This window comes from Cystoisospora suis (genome assembly GCF_002600585.1).
Source record: "Cystoisospora suis strain Wien I chromosome Unknown contig_2593, whole genome shotgun sequence".
Taxonomy (NCBI): domain Eukaryota; phylum Apicomplexa; class Conoidasida; order Eucoccidiorida; family Sarcocystidae; genus Cystoisospora; species Cystoisospora suis.
The window spans coordinates 1-9,603 of record NW_027155391.1 but is presented as its reverse complement, the minus strand read 5'-3'; the positions used below and the strand labels follow the sequence as shown (position 1 = coordinate 9,603).

The 9,603-nt window shown below is 42.7% G+C and overlaps 2 protein-coding genes across 2 annotated transcripts in view; one reads left to right on the top strand and one right to left on the bottom strand.

Annotated features, from left to right (window-relative positions):
- The window catches only part of CSUI_005352 (uncharacterized protein), a gene marked incomplete at its 5' end in the record, with an annotated part of 8,865 nt that extends 405 nt beyond the window's left edge, over positions 1 to 8,460 (bottom strand). The window contains 3 exons of the mRNA XM_068065528.1: positions 489 to 678; positions 974 to 1,041; positions 8,455 to 8,460. Of these exons, the coding sequence (XP_067922497.1) occupies positions 618 to 678; positions 974 to 1,041; positions 8,455 to 8,460 (135 nt within the window). The 3' untranslated portion in view covers positions 489 to 617. The remainder of the gene's footprint in view (positions 1 to 488; positions 679 to 973; positions 1,042 to 8,454) is intronic.
- On the top strand, positions 849 to 9,536 carry CSUI_005351 (cytochrome p450 superfamily protein). Its single transcript, XM_068065527.1, has 12 exons — positions 849 to 1,446; positions 1,971 to 2,154; positions 2,925 to 3,077; positions 3,787 to 3,973; positions 4,719 to 4,892; positions 5,196 to 5,336; positions 6,044 to 6,222; positions 6,590 to 6,656; positions 6,897 to 7,034; positions 7,501 to 7,680; positions 8,627 to 8,901; positions 9,159 to 9,536. Exons 2-12 carry the CDS (start codon positions 2,030 to 2,032, stop codon positions 9,226 to 9,228), a joined length of 1,689 nt encoding a protein of 562 aa, XP_067922496.1. The 5' UTR covers positions 849 to 1,446; positions 1,971 to 2,029; the 3' UTR covers positions 9,229 to 9,536.
- The last annotated feature ends 67 nt before the right edge of the window (positions 9,537 to 9,603 follow it).

Below are 9,603 nucleotides of genomic sequence, written 5' to 3'. Positions count from 1 at the left end.
GAGAGATTTGAACCGAGTGTGTAGATATCCTACTCTTCACGATCAGAAGAAAGCTCGAGCTGAAAGCAGGCAGAACTGCGTCATGCATGTTCCTTTATTCGTTTACGGTCGGGAAAGCCTTATCTCCCCAGTTTCGCGGAAGGAACACGAGAGGATGAAGACGTCGTGCGCTGGCAGTAAGACAGCTACCTCTCTATGTTATAAGAAGACAAAGAAGAGCTAGATTCTTTCAAACAAGCTATCTATCAAGAGTCGAACGATAGAGCTGAGTGCCAAGCGCAAGGAAGGAGAGAAAGAAAAGAGAAAGGTACTCCAGATCGTTATAGTAATGGACAGGAACACGACGAAGACACAGAGAGACAAAAAATAAAGAAGTCTTTGAGGGAAGGAAGACAAGGAAACGCCTCTTCATTGCCGTTTGAAAAGATCGTAGGTGTCGGATATTCTTCTAGGCCTCGCATGTCTGCTGATCCAGTGCTCTCACTTACCATGAAGAGACTTTCCGTCTTTCTTCTCCCTCTGATAGAGAAAACCTTTCAGTACCGCACATTCCTCTCCTAGAAGAGAGAAAGGAAAGAAAAGTAACAGACAAGCGATTGAGAAACTGACTGAATAGTCTAGCTAGCTATCACCCGATTCTTTTGAGAGAAAGACTTGCATGCAAGGGAGAGAGAGGCTGTGCCCGTTGTCGAGCTACTTTACGGGAGCTGCTGAAGAAAGAGAGCTCAAGACACTTCCAGGAGGCCTCTCCCCGTGCCTCGTACCACTATTCTACTTGAAGTAAGGTGGGATCCGAATATAAGCCGAGGCCGTACATCGATTTGAGTACGTGGGGCTGCTGAGAAAGTAGTCTGTAGACGGATGTTCCAGGAGGAGAGGAGAGGGTTTCTTCCTATGCATTATTGTCTCTTTCTACGCTGTGCTTTTTGGGTTGCACCCCTGATATTTTACTTTTAACCTTCTCGCTTTTGACCTCTGCGGCATTCTTTCTTCTGGAGTGGCTTCTTTCTGCATCTGTTCCTCCTTGATAGAGTGAGGGTACTTAAGGAGGAGAGAACCCAAAAAAGAAGAAAATCGCCTGAGCTGGCGAAATCCGGCCATACTACTACTACTACTACTCTTGGCTGTTTCATCTCGTGCAGCGGCGGGTCTTATTCCATCTTTTGTATCTCTCCACTTTTTGGGTTCTTTCTTTCTCAGTCTCCTTTCATTTTAGCGGAAGTGTGGGGTGGTGTGTTTGGAGTCTGTCCGTTTCTCTGGGTCTTTCTTTTTGAACCCTCAGCAAGCCCAGGTGGTGTACATACACCTCGTGCAAGCACGCAAGCAGGGCACACTCAAGCAAGAGACTAGCATCATCCATTCTTCAGCCTTTTTCTTTCATTCTCTCCCTCCCGCTTCTCCCACTTGTGCTCTGGCAACAAAGTCAGAAAGAAGTAACAGGAGTAGGTAAGCGCTTCTTCTTCTCTTCTTGCGGCTTTCCTCCCTTCGCTGGGTGACCAAATCACTCGGCAAGAGAAAGGTTGATAAGATTCGCAAAAAGAATTTCACGGGACCACATCTGACCAACTAACAGAGACTCTTAAGTTCTTTCTCTTCCTTCCTCTTCCCTGCCTTTTCTCTCTTGTTTCTTTCTCTGCTTTCTTTCTTTTTGTCTATCTTTTTGAAGGCTACGCTCTACAGCAACTCCTTTCTCTGCAGGAGTCGATGGTCTCCCGTTTCATATCTATCTTTGTAATTGGGGGGGGGGGGTTTAGAGAAAACGAAAAGAAAACAACGAATGAGATATGTAGAAGAATGAGTGAGACAGATGAAATAGACTCTCCTTTTCTTTCTCTTTCGATTTTCTTTCCTTCGAAGCAGAAGCGAATCGATTATGCTCTTCTGTTTCTTAACATTGCCATCCTCGACAAGAGTGAAGCCTCATCGTCATTTCTCCATTCCTGTTGACCATGACATGTGAGTGAATTCAGGTGTACATACAGCTCAAATCAACCCTCTCCCTCCATCGAAGTAGCGAGCGACAGGAAAGATGGCGCATCCATATCAAGGGGGAGGAGCGCTTGCAAGTCTTTCGGCCTATGTTCCTGATGCTTTAAAGAATTTTCTTCACAACGTCTTTCTTGGGAGCTCCAATTCCGAAGTTCAAAAATGGAGGTAGGGAAATGCATGTGCATACATACCACAGAGATATGTATGGAGGATTCTATATGTGATCGGTAGTTGCATGTGTATACATACCACAGAGATATGTATGGAGGATTCTATATGTGATAGGTAGTTGCATGTGTATACATACTACATATGGATATGTAAGAAGGAATGCAAATGTATGTGGGAAGGAAGACTCGGATAGATACACACCATAGGCATTCTCTTCAGTTCATACGCTTGTCCGGTGTCTACACATCTAGAGAAAAATAGAGGATGCAATTCTTGAGCTCAAGGCATATATATGCATGTATGGGATTGGTATAGGAGCTTAGAAATGTATGGAGGATTCTGGGTCATGATACCTCACAGCTATCAGTATCTATCGAGCTGTGTATTTCTTTCATGAATGTGTTTCCTCTAAGAAAAATACATTAAGTCTCATGCAACGCGCTCTGCATATATATATATATATATATATACATTTTGCAACGCATGTAAATCTCTCCCTCTCGTATCTCTGTATGGATGATAGACGAGTGTCCTTTAGAGCGGTGGAGCCTCTTCAGTCCCTTCTCTACTCTTGGGTCTTACGTGTATCTCCGTATGTAGAAGAACGCCGAGTTTATTTAGTATAGTTTGCTGCGTGGTAGTGCATGTCTTAGGTAAGTAAGCGAGCGCCCAAGGACCACATCATTCATTCATCCCTTCATTCGTTTCTTCGAGTCTTTCTTTCTCTTCTGTTGCTTTTCTTTCTTCTGGTGTATGTACACCAGAATGCGGATCTTGGGTGTCGGAGCGATAACGGTGGCAGGTGCAGCGTCGTGGGTGTATGTGTTTTATCCTCTCATTCAACAAATTAAGCTTCGAGGTCTTCCCCAGCCTCCCACCTCTACTTGGCTCAATGGAGATAAGAAAGAACTCCAAAAGTATGCACAGACACACACACTCTCCTCACTTCACTCTCTTATACATGGAGATGTATATACACTTGTACATGAACGATTGCAGTCATATATATATCTATGTATAGATGTGCGTTAGACGAAGTAAGGCCTATATAAATGTAACTAGTCAATACACAGTACGGTATAGCATGTAATCCCGCATGCACATGCATATATATATATATATATATGTGTAGGTATGTATGTATGCATATGTTTGAAGCTTTTGGAGTGTGTATGAAGGGACAGACAGATACAAGGGAATGAAGGCATCGCCCAATTTCGCCAGTCACCCATACACTAGATCGACATATATATAGATAGATTGATATGTTTATATACGCGCATATGTACGTATACCTACCTCAGACAGCATACTCCAAAAGTATCTCTGTATAGACGCATGTATACATATACATATATACATAGAGAGAGAGAGAGAGATGGATGGATTTTCTTTGACGGCATTGAGCCTCCTTCATCGCTTTCACTATACCACTTTCTGTCTTTCTTCTTTCGATCTATATCTATGCAGGCACGTGCATATTAGTGTTTCTATATCTCCACCTATGTATATCTGTATGTATGTATATATATATATATGTATACATATGTGTATATCTTTTCGCATATTTGTCTAGCTCTGTTTCGACCCCTCCGTGTGCGTGTGCTTGTGTACCGAAACGACCAGGTATGTGAAAGCAGGAGAGAAGAGAGAATATTTCTCTAGATTAAGACGAACAGTCGGAGCGAATTGTTTCATACGTCTCCCTCTTCAATTTTCTTGGAGTTCTTTTTCCACCACTTCCCTAGGGATTCTCTTCGTCACAAGTGACTGGCCTGTCGTTCAAGAGCTTATCAAACATAGCTCAAGTCTCGTAAGTCAAACAAAAAGAAGAAGAAATGAATAGGCACATCAACATACGGCGTAACTCATGTATGTATGTATCTATCGAGACAGAGAGGTAGATAGATAGGAATAGGTACTTAACTGGTAGTGTAGGATGGTGGATGATAGGCGTCGAGGGAGTGTGTAGGGTGAGTTCCTTTGGCTTGAGTTGGAATGTCTTGAGGAATGAAGGGACGTCAACAAGCCAAGAGACCAAACAGGCTTCATAATACATGATCTAGGGTGTACAGACACCTCCCCTCGTCTAAGTGTAGAAATGCATGTATATATGTGTTGTCTACGACTGCAACGACGGGGCTTACTTCATTCCATGTCTTCTCCCCTTCGTGTGTCTCAAGAGTGTGTGGGAGCCCCACAAATTCCACTGTCTTCTTCTGCTTCTTCTTTTTGGTCACTTGTCTTTTGACAAATTCATCCTATCTATCTCATCTCTCACGCACACTCCATTCACACGCATACACATATATACATGTACATATATACATGTTGTATATAAGGTATATATATATATATATGTCTGTGTGGGGTGTACGAAGGGGTTGATGAGAATAGATTAAAGATGGAGTGATTAACAGAGGGGGTATATCAGATCTTATCCCACTACACGCTCATCTCTCTCCCTCTATGTCTATCTCTCTTTTTCTTCCATTCCTTCTCTCGTGTATCTTTTTCTTCTTTTTGTCTATTCTTTTGTGTGTGTGTGGGTGATGTAGGTGAGAAATCCAGAGTGGGTGAAGGCGTTTGAAGTGATCCGTCATAGTACGATTGCCCTAGAGAGTGAACAAACCGCGAGGTTTCATCGGCGAATTCTCACGACTTTCATGACGCATGGCGCCGCTTCAGCCACTGTCGACCCTCTCAGAAAAGTCCTCACTCAAGTACACAAGGTAGGCTAACCATATAGACAGATATATATATATATGTATATGTATGTCTGCGCACATATACATGTATGTATCTATATATATATGTATGTCTGCGTATATGTGTGTGTATGGTGTGTCTACTTGGGTAAACCCTTCACTCTCTCAGACTGATCGGTAGTTACGAGAGGGAGAAAGAATATGTATGGATCTAGCCTGGCCTGTCTGTTGCTCGTTTTGCTTCTTTTTTCTTTTTGATCTTCCTAGACTTTATTCCGTTCTTTCTTCTTCTTTTCTTTTCTTTTCGCTTTCGGTCGATTTCGTTAGGATTTGGTGCGGCTGAACGATCGACGTGCGATTGACGCTCTTCAACTCTCACGTTTAATTATGTTTAATCTATGGGTGAATCTCCTCACTGGGCGAGAAGATCATTTTCTACTAGCATCTTCAGGCATTCTTGCCGCTACGGTAAGTCACTCACTCTTTCTCGCCTCCTCTCTATCTCTGTCTTTCTCTCTCTTTTTCTCCTCTCTTTCTCTGTGTCTCTGTCCTTTTCTCTATCTCTCCTTCTTTTTATTTTTCTCCTTTTCTTTCTTTTCGTATACGAATCGCTTCGTGTGTATGTATTCTCTTATCGAGAAGAAGGCATGGCACTGTAATCGAGCACCCGAAGGAGGTGAGGTATACACACAGCACTCTGCAGAATGCATAAGATGTCTTGCGTCGTTGTCTTGGACAGTGCATCTCTATAGCTAGCTAGCTAGCTGTGCAAGACAAGAGGATGCCGATGCCGTGTCTACTTGTCAAAAGAAAAAAGACATGAATCTGCCCCTTGACGTGTAGACATCTTTGTGCATGAGACCCCTCTATGAAACTCCAATTAGAGTTGCTGTGAGGGAAGGGCGGGGTGTATAGACACCCCAGGTGACTATACACCTGTATAGACTCTCTTCTTTCCTCCCCTAGTATGAAGAAGAAGAAGAAAAGCAAGTAAGAAGGCGATCGTGCCTTACCTGCTGCGAAGTAGTCAATCGTGCGTAGATAGACACACCAATGCACTCGCCGAGTCAAAACGTGCTGCCTATGTGTGTGTGGGTTGATACACATACGAAGGTGAAAATAAATAAGATAGGGAGGTCCCTCTCTCTCTCTTTCTCTCTCTTTCTCTGTTTCAGCCTAAGACGATAGAGCAGGGAGTGTTACCCTACAGTACCACAGACGCCATTATGAAGCTAACGCGATTCCATAAGGAGAATTATGAACTTCTCTTTATGCCTTCTTCCTCTGACTCTTCTTCTTCCTCTCTTGAGGCACATCGAGCTCTCATCGATCAATATAAAGCCATCGTCAACGCGTGAGTGAGGGAGGAAAGAAAGAAAGAAAGACTTCTTCTTTTTCTTGTTTCTCACCCACCCTCTCGAATTGATAGAATTAAGAAAGGAAGCAGTCACTCATACCTAAAAGAGCCAGTGATCTAGGGTGCCTCGGCCTTCATACAGCTGCTCTGTATATATCTATATCTCTGTGTGGGGTATTTGTGTACCTGGATATCCTCTGTATCTTCACAAGAGTATCGAGTGACCATATCACAGTCAATGCATGCAGATCTACACAGAGGGCTTGCATATATACATATATATATATACATATATATATATGTGTATATATGTATGTATGTTTATGTGTGTATTCTGTTTGTGTGTTTTGATATTTTATCTTAGGCTTCCCGTCCTGATGACGCAACTCCTCGATGAAGGCAACTCTAAGGCTCTAATCCCCCGAATCCTTGTAAGTCCACCAAGGAGAGGAGAGATAGATCAAAGAGAGAAATACACAGATAGGTTACAGATAGATAGACAGATAGATCAAAGATAGATTAAAGATAGATAGATCGCAGATAGATAAAACACGAGATAGAAGAGAAGAAAGTTGAACTGTTGTCGGACATGTGAAGAGTTAGTCTTTGTCTCGTATTTTCCGATGAGAATAGAGCCGCGCAACACGCAGCCTTGTGTGGTGTGTGTTTAGGCTGCTGAAGATTCAGTCACACGCAGAGGTCTAGATGCAGAGGAGATTCGAGACAATCTAGCTCTTCTTCTCTTAGCCGCGGAGAATACCGCCATCCCTATCACATGGGCTCTCTATGAGCTTGCTAAGAGTCCAGAGGTAAGGAGAGAAGCTCCATCGGTGTTTCAAATGCAGACGAAGAAAACGGAGAAGAAGAAGAATAGCTTCTGTATAAGAGATAGATAGCTAGATACAGTTGCTTTCGGTGTACGGATTAAGGCAGTGAGAGGAGTAGAGAATGAGAGAGAAAGATACAGAAAGATCCGGGGAGTGAGGGGTAGATGGAATAGATCTGTAGATCTAGATCTATGTGTGCATGCATGTGGATTTCTCTTCACTATGATCTGTTTGTGTAAGTGAAGGCATGGGCTGGTCGTAAGTTCGAGCGGGGAAAAAATGAATGAAACAGAAAGAGAAGAGAAAGATATAGATTGATGCATGCATAGACACAACATATAGTGAGAAATATCTAGTAGATTCTCTAGTAAATTTCAGCTGTAAGGATGATCTATTTCTCTTTCTTTCTCAGTGGTAGATCATCTTCTTTCTTTTCTTTGGTCTGCAGCTACAAGAGAGGATCTTTGCGTCTGTGAAGCTTGAAGACATGAACAACTTTCTATCGATCATCGAGGCCGCCGATCAGCTGGTCGGACGTTTAGGAGAAGTCCTCAATCTCTTTCTAGAAACCTTACGATACTATCCTGTACCTGTCCTATCACGCACAGCCGCAGAGTCAATCTACATAGTAAGTTCTTCTCGTCTTTCTTTCTTTCTATGTCTACTTTCTCTTCTTTATTGGTCTCTTCATATATATGTATATATATATATATAGGGAATTGTGTATGTATCTCTCAGGAGAGGATACATAGTAGGAAATCTTGAATCTTTTGCCTCTTCTTGTTCTTCTGTCCCCACTTTCTTCTTCTTTTTGTCTACTACTTTTCCGGGTGTGTAGATTCACCTCAACGTCGGAACCTCGGCGTCATCCAGGATGGTAGACATGTCTGGCTATCTACTGGGTCTACATGTCTAGATGTATGTCTAGGGGGTGCACACTCAATAGTGTAATAAGGCTCTATTTAGTCCATCCCTCTCTTCTTCCTTCTATTTCGCTCCCTCTCTCCTTCTCTCCTTTTGTCTCTATAGCTATTCGTGTGGACTTCTTCTGTATGTAAGTACCATTCCTTCTCACCTCGGGCCGCGGTCAGCATGTATATATAAATATGTAGATATATCAATATATATCTATATCTATCTATATATCTATATATATATCTATATATGTAATGTGTGTGTCTATGGCTATATGCCTTTGGAGTTCCTTGTCGTGTCGTTCATATTTCTCAAACTCTGTCTGTGGCTGTCTTTCTCGCTCTAGAATCTTAACGCACTTGTCTCTCACGCACCCCGCATACACAGAGTACAAGTTCTTCTATGTCTACATATCCATACATATACTTGTTCATACACATACAGCATATTCATACATGTGCATACTCATACATACTCGGACGTATACATCCATATTCGTCCATTTCTTCTCGTTTTCATCCTTCCGCCCCTTCTCTTCTTGGATAATTGCTCGTTGTGTTTCTTCTTTCTTTCTTCTTCTCTTTCTCTCTCTTCTCTTCTTTTTCTTCTGTTGTCTTGACTGTGTTGTGTTGATCTTGGGCAATTTTGTGTGTCTATAGAAGTCAGGGGACTTTACGATCCCTTCGGGGACAGTCGTGCTGGTAGACAACTACAGCCTAACTCGGGATCGAAGTGTGTGGGGAGAAGACGTCGATGCTTTCAATCCTGATCGATTCATCGGGCGTGTGTGGCAGCATGCACCGTGGATTCCTTTCGGGTTCGGCAGTCGCAAATGCCTAGGAGAGCGACTAGCTGTGACGCATGCAGTCTTCTTTCTATCCTTCATTGTCCGACATTTCATACTGGAACTGGACGACAACTCCATGCCTCCTCTGTAAGTCAAGAAGAAGAAGGGGAATTGGGAAGATGACAAGAGGGGATGAGGAAAGAGAAAGGGAGAATGATCGAGGAATAGATATGTCGGTGGATGGAGAGTTAGCTAGAGAGATGTTACGAGCGAATTGAGGGGGGTCAAGGGAGAGCAGTGTATATAGAGAGAGAGCTGTATGTATGTACACATAGAGAGAAAGAAAGAAATGAATATATGTTGGTATTTTGTGTGTGTGTCTCCTGTCTTTTTCTTTTCTGTAGGCCAATGGAGTGCATGTTCCTCACCCCCGATAAGCCTGTAATGATCCACTTCACTCCAAGAAAAGAATAAGCAGTCAAACCAAAAGAAGAAGGACAAGAGGCTGGGTGATGTATCTATACAATTACAGAAAGAGATAGTGAAAGGAAGAAGAAGAAGAAGCCTAGTGTGTGCATGCAGGCATGGTGATGATGGATCAAGAATGTCGTATATATCTGTACATGCATGCATATCTCTGTAGATATGTGTATACATATATATCTATCTATTGAGCTATCCGGGAGTCCGCTAGAGAGAAAGAAGTTCAGAATAGGAGGAGGGAAATGAGAAGAGAAAGACGAGAGGCAGGCGATAGACGGGAGAAAGAACAGGAAGAAGAAGAAGACAGTTGAGGGATCCTATCTAATATCACCACGACTCAGATCAAGAATGAAAGACAGAAAGAAA

What these genes read in the sequence shown, in the direction of transcription:
- CSUI_005351 (XM_068065527.1), top strand. Translation starts at nt 2,030, where the DNA reads ATGGCGCATCCATATCAAGGGGGAGGAGCGCTTGCAAGTCTTTCGGCC. An exon ending in GATAAGAAAGAACTCCAAAA is followed by an intron (nt 3,078 to 3,786) that starts GTATGCACAGAC and finishes CGAAACGACCAG; the next exon opens with GTATGTGAAAGCAGGAGAGA. An exon ending in TATAAAGCCATCGTCAACGC is followed by an intron (nt 6,223 to 6,589) that starts GTGAGTGAGGGA and finishes ATTTTATCTTAG; the next exon opens with GCTTCCCGTCCTGATGACGC.